The following is a 9,017-nucleotide window of genomic DNA, read 5'->3' as shown; positions in this document are numbered from 1 at the left end:
GCAGAACGCCCCGGGGCCCCGCGCCGCCCTGCCACAGCACCTGGTGATCCCTGGCACCCAGTCCCTGCTGATACCGGTCGGCAGCGCGGACGTCGAGCCGTCAGGAGTTGCGCCTGCAATCGTCACGTCGTCTCCTCAGTTTGCAGCAGTGCCTCACACGTTCGTCACCACCGCCGTCCCCAAGAGCGAGAACTTCAGCGCGGAGCCCCTCACCACCCAGCCCGCCTACCAGGCCACCATGGTGCAGGCGCAGATCCACCTGCCCGTGGTGCAGTCCATCGCTTCCCCAGCCGCCGCGCCCCCCACGCTGCCCCCCTACTTCATGAAGGGGTCGATCATTCAGCTGGCCAACGGGGAGCTGAAGAAAGTAGAGGACTTGAAAACAGAAGACTTCATACAGAGCGCGGAAATTAGCAATGACCTGAAAATAGACTCCAGCACTGTGGAGAGGATTGAAGACAGCCATAGCCCAGGCATTGCCGTGATACAGTTTGCGGTTGGGGAGCATCGAGCACAGGTAATGACAACGCGCGGTGGGGTAGGGGGGTTGGACTGGGGTGCACCCTGTGTTCCCCCAGGTGCAGCTTTCTTCAGCACGCCTCGGTCACTTTGGATCTGCACAGGGGTGGTTCTTCATCATCCACATCCATCCATGAGGCAAACTCTGGTCCAAAACTCATGCGCTCCGCCGTGCAGGAGGAGTCACCGGGGTCACACTGGTGATAACCGTAGTCTCTTGGATATAAACCAGGTCTTTGTTATAGTGGAGAACCCACAGGAAGAATTACATGATCTTCATGCGTTTTGATTAAAATATAAAATGGCGTAAGCAGTACGAGAGGATATATTTTGCATTTTGATAGGTGATTTTTACCTTTCACACTGGAAAGCTCAGGTTAGATTCAGCTCAAATCCTACTCTTAAGAGATAGGTAGTGCACAAGGCAGTGAATTTCTGTCACCTGAAAGCTTGGAGCTGCCTGGGAATGGCTCCGTCACACACAGAAGTTACTGAAGTGCACTACAGAGTTCTCTGGAGGCTTTGGTTGCAGCTGGTTTAAACACGGCATAGCTTAGATAAACTGTGTGTTCAAGGGAAATTTGGAAAGAACATCTAGGTGGCTGTGCTGTGCTTCTGACCTTTGTTTCTCATTGGTTTGCAATGTAGGAAGAAAACCTGTAACTTTCCAAAAGTATTTTTTGGTTGAGAATGAGTACATATTGATCATAAAGCGTCATCCTGCTGCTGTCTGTTTTCTCAGCGGTATAGATTCTGCTGCATTGAGGCTGGAGCAGTTCAGATAGCATTTTGCTTCCTATAGGTACTCAGTCTAAATAATCTCACTGCAAATCTTTTTGGTTTGGTTTGAGTGCTGTGAACTGCAGCATCTGTAGCCCTGCTGCTGCACCCTCAGCACTGGAGAACAGAATGAGAGGGAGAGAGGAGCTGGATGTGGTCACATGTAGTAAAGCACCTCAGGCTGACAGTTTGAAGAAGAAAAACAGTGACAGTACTGAGGAGCAAGACACCAGTCTGTGGCCTGTCCTCCCCCAGTTGTGCATACATGGTAAATCACTACATATGACATATCCCCTTTCTCATATCTAACATGCAGATTCCCTGTGTAGTTTTGTTTATGTATGTGCGTTCATTTGCACAGCTGATAGAAGTTGGGCCTCTGGTGCTTTCAGTATAAAGATGTGATTTTTTTTTTCCCCACTGCTCAACTGGATTTTGGTGCACATCAGGCTTTGTGATGAGAGGAACTGTCCTGGCATCGGGACCAGTTACTGTAATTTGCCCTGGTGCCTTGAATAATGAGTTTTAAAAGTAGCTGTCTCCCATTGGCAGTCTTCATCTTGCTCCTGCTTCTCTTCCTGCCGCCAGGCCACCGGTCCCTGCACCAGCAGAAGAGGTACAGATTAGCAGGTAGCACTTTTGTCATGTCTTGTTCACTGACGTGTCAACGCAGGCGATATGCTGTAGTCCTGGGCACGGGGAAGAACGCCTTTGCAGGGGGTGGAGTGCCATCCTCTGGCAGAAAGCAAGCCGAGTCTGTAAAAATGCAGGGCCAGGCACATGGATCTCACCCAGCAAAGTGGCACCTTACGGAGAAGCCTATCAGGAGCAAGCTGACATCATCGCAGCCGAAATACTCCCCAGCTGTGTTTCCCACCGGGGATGCTTCCAGAATGGAGGGCAAGTCACGTAGAGATATGATTAGAAACGAGAGTTTAATTTAGGTTTCCTGCAGATTCCAGGACTTGGGTCTCTTCCCAGATCAGCTGTGTCCCAGCATAGCAGGGACGGCTCTGCCGGTTTTTCCTTGCCTGCGTTGAGACACAGGGAGAGAGATTGCTTCTCTGTGCTTGAAGTCTCCGTGACCTCCCTCAGCCCAGTGTTGCTATATGAAGGCATTTAGCCTTATTAGCAGGTGTACAGCAATCATAGCTCGTTAGAAAATTGCCTGCATGAAGAGGGCTTAGACTTCTCGTTGCAAAAATAGCATTTAGTCGTGCTGCTTTGAGCAGTGGCACTGTGGTGCTGCTGCACTTAAATACCTCTTGACTCCGGAGTACAGTGGGGACGTATCTGCGTGTGTAGTGTAGCTTGGCAAAGTATTGAATTACAATTAAGTTCCAGTTACATACATACTTCTGGAAGGAGGGAGCTTTTCAAATGGTATTATCAAGGGATAAGTTGTAAAGAGTAAGTGCCATACAAAAATAGCATTATTATCATTAGCTTTGGCTCACTTACGTACTCCTCCCAGGGATCTCTGGGAAGTCATTATAATTGTGATGAATTTGTATTTTCAGACTCTGTGCAAACATTAGCTAATTTTCTCACCAGTTGAGGGACAGAGGTAGGAGATTATTTTTAGCTGAGCCTGTACAACTGTAATGTCAATAGGCAGGCACCATGCAGCTGCTATTGTATCCTATCACTGCAAGCCCACAGCTGCCCCTCCCCAGCACAGCACTTAAGCAGAAAGAGGTCATCCTATCTCTTTTCCCTGTCTTCCGGTCACCTGACAGATCAAACCCTCTTCCAGGTATGGAAACCCAGAGGAAAATTAACCTACCTAAAGCCACCTGCCTTTTCAGTGAAATAACTGGCCTTAGCCCTGGAGAGATAGGAGGTTTCCATTTCATAGCATCCCTACTTTGGATTAGGAAGAAGTCAAGTAAGTATCAACTGGACCAGAACCCAAAGTCTAGCTGTTACTCCTCTGCATTCAAGTTGCTAAAAGAAAAGACCTGTGGATCTGCATCTCCTTGCAATTCCACGTATTATTCTTGTAATAACACATCATTATTACCTGTTGTTTCTTTTGCTGCCAGGAACAAGAGGAAGCCAGTAATTCACCTCCATTAATGTTAAGGCCAAAATACACAGGAGGTGCAAAATAAGTTCTCTGAAATGCTTGCTTTCATCCCTGCATTTCAGTTCCTAATCATTCCTCAAGGATAGCTTAGAAAGATGAACATACAGTTCTTAATTTTCCTTTTTTAAAGAAACCCAGAATCATAGACACTAGAGATGGAAAAGTCCTGTTAGAGTGTCTAGTTAGTAGCTCTGGTTAGCTTTGTTTAGTATGTATTTTTTTAGACTGTCATCTTGTTTAGTTTTACCCTTGTATCTCTGCACACACACAAACCAGTTACTTTTTCTTTTACTCTGCACTCTCCTTTTCATTATCTTTGGCACTGTAACAGACAGAAAAAGAGATGTTGACTCAGCTTGCTGCTGCAGATGGAGATCTCTCCCAGCCTTCCCCTCATGTGATATCCGTGTCCCCTGGTCATGGGGCAGTAAGTCCTTGTTCCTCCAAGTGATGAGGCAGCTGTGATCTGTCTTCGGATACGTGTTACTGAATTCTGGGAGCGCAGCAGATGAGAGCTCATGTGATAAACTCAGCAGCCAGTGGACTCGTGGATAGAGATTGCTTCTCTTGAGGAATGGTGGGATCACGTGGAGAGCAGTAGCCCCTAACCTTCAAGCCCTGGGGACATTTATTGTAATAATGGTGTACTGAAGCTGGGCTAGATGCATCCGGTGGATGCCCACCAGACCATGTGTTGTGCTGGCTGAAGGCAGGTGTTGTTTGGAGTGGTGGGAACATTAGTAGTCCCAGAGTCTCAGAGTCAGGGCAGTCACATGGAAGCATGGCACTGCACAGACTTCTCTCTGCGAGAGGGAGAGCTCCTATTCCACCAGTCTGCCCAGCTGTTTTTTGGACCCAAGGAGTCTCTCAGCACCAGCAGCAAAACCTTCTGTGGGGAGCTCCACTGCTTAATTGCACATTGGTTCCAGAGCAGCTTCCTTCTCTTCGTTTCCAGGCTGCCACTCCTAGTTTCATCACATTTTAATAATATTGGGGAAACCTGATACCACTTAATTGGAAAATGCATATTTACATTTATTAAAATACAGTTCACTCAAACCACTTTTCCTTAGGCACCTTTTCCTTTAGTGCTTGTTGCATTGGTTGCAACAGTGAGCCCCGACACTAAAGTTGCTGCGTTTCTGAATGATGGGAAGGGTGTTTTCTGGGCATCAGATCTTCCAGCACCTATCATCTGTGTTCCAGCTCCAGCCAGGGTTTCCTGAGTCTGAATTGGCTGCCTTACCTACCGAGTTCGGCTGAGAAATAAAAGCACAAAGGGTTATAGAAAATTGCAGATACTCAGTGGCTGCACTGAACAGTTTTGGGTGTTCTCACTAGTCAGTCTTAAAAAATAGAAATATAAATATAGTTTGCAGCAGGGCCTTATTGTGCTTGAAGAGGGACCAACATTTTCATTTCTTGCTTTTTTGTCATAGTAGCTGGGAAAAAGTTCCAAATTTCTTTTTCTCCTACAATAATCATGGGATGATATTGGGGGAGGGAGCTTTAGAATTAATTTTTAGTGGTTTAGTGCAGAAAAAAGTTATGCAGGGTTGTTTTTACTGAATTTTAATGCTTTAAAGGGCTTTGTCTATTATTGTTTGTAGAGAATGGTTGCCTTAAATCCCAAGTTAGCTAAATCCAGAAGCAGCCGGCTAAAACAGGGCTTGATAATCATGAGGGAGCCCATTTCAAATCAGTAGTGCTACATGCACACTGTGAATGGATCATGGGAATTCCAGCATTTCACCATCCTTTATTATTTGGTGTTACTCATGATCACCACCGCCAATTCTGGGATTTGTTTCAGTGACTGACAGTTCAGGCAAGTGTTTTGGATGCCACATGATGTGGAAGTGTGTTCACATCAAGAGGAACTTGTGTGTCGGCGAGGATGATGCACACAAGCGTGTATGATTCCCACAGATATAAATAGCTTTTGACAAGGATAGGAAAGCAGAAAAAGAAGGAAAAAAAAAATCAGCAGGCAGGAAGAGGAGAGGCATAGCAATAGCAATATAAAGGAGAAAGCTGTGTCCACCAGAGATCTCTGCCTGTAGAGAAGCTCACAGCTCTGTGTAGACAGCAATTTCCATTTAAGACAGCAGTTTCCATTTAAGTCCATGGGAGACAGTGATATTGACCACTGGATATTGACCACTGCTCCCAGTTGGACCCCCCACTATGTATGGAACAAGATCCCAAACTCTGGGCAAATACTTACGCAAATCTGGCACTGGAGCGTTTCTATCCAATGACATGGAGGGATGGGACTTTCACGGTTACTTCACCCTACTTTCTCCATAGTTCAGAGCATAAACCAGGCCTAGAATCAGGTCCTATTGCCTACATTATCCTATATTATTGCCATGTGTGTAGGTGACTCTTGGTAGACAGTTGTGGTTGGAGAAGGTTTAATATGACAGAAATTGATGTAGTGGGGGTTATCTTGTGCCTCTAAACTGCTCCTTTTGAAATTCCTTATATAGTGGCTTACTACGTTGGGCAGGTGGAGTGGCAGGATAATACATGCAGTGTTACTCGTTGGCCTAGTTGCAGAGGTACATAGCATATATTTATAGACATCATAAGGTTTTTTCCTAACGTTATCAGCTGTCTCATAAACAGCAGTTGGCTGCTAGTACATGGCATGGACTTAACCAGTTGGAGGCACAGTCAATATCTGATCGGAATCTTTGGGTTCCTGGTTCTGAAGCTCCTGTCTGAGCTGTGGGACATCACTGATCAAGTCTTCCTGCCCAAAAGGGATGTGGATCTGGTGGGCTGCAAGGGTACCTCAGGCCCTGCTTGCAGGGAGGGTGTCTCTGAGGGTAAGCAGCGCTAGCAAGGAGGCATCAGGGCTGCTGGGTGCCATACTGCCATTGAGTCCAACCTTTTCTGTGAGACAGGCCATGCAAATTCATCCCAAGGTTCACACTTAATATTATGAACAGAGGTGTTTGAACACTGGAGTGCACTGTGCATCTCAGACTGCTTCTATTCCTTAATGTTGAAATGTATTTTTGATGATACAAAGTCATGCTCGGTATGACAGCATTAACTTGCTTCCAGGGTGAGAGGTGGCTTCACAAGCCTGCTGTGATGTTCCTTTCAAGTGAGTCTGTGTTCAAGGAGAGGGAAGGCTTTCTAGGCAGCTGGTATGCTCCATGCCTGCCGAGTGCCTCAGAAATGAGATGAGCACTTGTATTCAGGTGTTCTCCTGCCCTTTAGCCCCTACCGAATAGGGGTTACAATATCAGAGCAGGATCCTGCCCACAGTGCCCAAGAAGAGCTCCAGAGGACACGTGGATCTTGGGTGCAGAGCTGTGGATATCTGACTGTAGCATAAGCCACATTCTTAAAGTAACAGACCTCACCGGTGCCACACACAGCAAGTTAAAATCATGTGCCAAATGTTAAAAAAAGTATTGGTCCAAATTTCCTGCCCTCATGTGGTGTGCTGGGGCGGGCACTCAGCCCCATGGGTGGTGATTTACGTGGGGCCACATCAAGTGTTTGAGCCTGCAGACACAGCACCATGCAGTGATCACTGGACTGCTGACACATGCAAAGATAAGCAGGTATTTAGGTGCTTTATCACGTTGTGACCTCAAGGCCCAGCATTCACAAGGTCAAGGAGCAGTGAGTGCCTGTTGCTGGTCTGTTCTCCTGGCTATGGCATCTCCTTGTAAGATGGTTAGGTAGGATTCATAACCAGATGTGTTTTTAAAGTGGGGGGAAGGGGGACAGAGTGCAGAAAAGGAGACCCAGTGCAGGAGCTGCAGAAGGAGGAGAGATGATCCTCTTTCTTCCTGAGGAAGTGCAGGAAGTGAACTCAACTGCAAAGTTGGAGAGCAGGTATGAGAAGGGAAGAAACTGGACTGGTAAAAGGGCTGCTGGGGGAAGGCAGGTTCCTGCTCCCTGCTCTTACGGCTACAACTCTGTACATACTCGTGGCCTTCCCCTGGAAATCAGCATGCCTGCACTGTTTCACACTGGTAAGTACACGCTTGTTCAAGCAGAGGTGAGGATGGTGGTGTTTGTGGTCATTTAGAAAATTGTGTCAGATCTGAGCTTCCCTTGAGCCATCCTCTGGTTTGCAAGTATTTAGATGGGGATGACAGGGCATGGAGTTTGCCATATGCCAAAGCTGGTTTGCCTTTTACACCTCTCAGAGCAGCTGGGTAAAGCTAAAGCTTGATTCCCACTGAGGTCTCGTGGTAGGAAGATCTTGAAGAAAGCATTGACACCCATGTGACAAGGATAGACGTGAAGGCAGGTGTCAGTGTACTGATATTGCAGAAACTGAACAGCACTTTCGTGATTTCAGCTTTATCCCTCTCCACGGCAGCAAGCGGTGCCTGCCGTGCGCGTGCATACGGGTGATCTCACACTCTCCCCTCTCTCTCCCTCTGTCTCTCTCTGTTGTCCCCTCTCTCCCTGCAGGTCAGCGTGGAAGTCTTGGTAGAATACCCTTTTTTTGTATTTGGACAAGGCTGGTCATCCTGCTGCCCTGAGAGAACCAGCCAGCTCTTTGATTTGCCATGCTCCAAACTCTCGGTGGGGGACGTCTGCATATCGCTCACGCTCAAGAACCTGAAGAATGGCTCTATTAAAAAGGGCCAGCCCATGGACTCAGCTAGTATCTTGCTGAAGCATTCAAAGAATGACAGTCTAGCTGGAAGTAGACACAGGTATGCGGAGCAGGAAAACGGGATTAATCAGGGAAGCGCACAGATGTTAGCTGAGAACGGTGAACTGAAGTTTCCGGACAAAATAGGATTGCCTGCAGCACCTTTGCTCACCAAAACAGAACCCAGCAAGCCCCCGGCAACGAGGAAGAGGAGGTGGTCAGCCCCAGAAACACGAAAACTAGAGAAATCAGAAGAGGAGCCACCTTTGACTCTTCCCAAGCCTTCTTTTATTCCTCAGGAGGTTAAGATTTGCATTGAAGGTCGATCCAATGTAGGAAAGTAAAAGTTGTTTGGGGAAAGGAAATTAGGCTATCCCTTGTCATTTTTATCCAGATTACTGTACTGTAGACTAAATAACCCAGTATTTACATGTTATCATCTTATTTTAGGTTTATGTTATAACCTTGTTGTTATAGTTGCAGCTGGTATTATGCAGGAGACTGGTGCATATGTTTTTCCACAAGTGTTTGTCAGTGACTAGGTTTATCGAGAGCTACAGAAGGGGCAGTATCTGCTTCACACACCCTTAGTGGAAATGAATGTGTTGTCATGGCTCCTGTTTTCTAACACCTCGTGTAGGACAGGGTCCAGCTGTGATTTTGTTTTCCTTTTGTCCTTGCTTTTTTTTTTTTGTTTTTGTTTTGTTGTTTTGGTTCCTGTTCTAGGTTTTTTGGGGGGGAGGTGAGGAGAAGGGAACTGTAGCAGAGGTGTATGTCACATGTGGGTGCATGTGTGCGTGTGCGTGCATGTGTGTGTGTGCACGCCGGTCCCAAGGAGGGACTGCGGCTCTGAGGCGGACTGGTCAAGAGGTTTCCTCACCCCAGGTGGATGCTGAGGACACAACCCATGGGTGGTATTGAAAAGGATTGGATAGTCTCTGATGTTTTCAACAACAAGCCAACTCTTACTCAACGCTCTACTATATATATATA

General features: G+C 46.9%; 1 protein-coding gene across 1 annotated transcript in view; it reads left to right on the top strand.

Moving 5' to 3' along the window:
• The window catches only part of ATXN1 (ataxin 1), a 9,694-nt gene extending 1,316 nt beyond the window's left edge, over positions 1 to 8,378 (top strand). The window contains exons 2-3 of the mRNA XM_010023465.1: positions 5 to 517; positions 7,838 to 8,378. Of these exons, the coding sequence (XP_010021767.1) occupies positions 5 to 517; positions 7,838 to 8,368 (1,044 nt within the window). The 3' untranslated portion in view covers positions 8,369 to 8,378. The remainder of the gene's footprint in view (positions 1 to 4; positions 518 to 7,837) is intronic.
• The last annotated feature ends 639 nt before the right edge of the window (positions 8,379 to 9,017 follow it).

Source organism: Nestor notabilis, unplaced genomic scaffold (genome assembly GCF_000696875.1).
Source record: "Nestor notabilis isolate BGI_N333 unplaced genomic scaffold, ASM69687v1 scaffold3881, whole genome shotgun sequence".
NCBI lineage: Eukaryota > Metazoa > Chordata > Aves > Psittaciformes > Psittacidae > Nestor > Nestor notabilis.
The sequence above is the reverse complement of the archived record's forward strand: the minus strand, read 5'-3'. Positions and strand labels throughout refer to the sequence as shown.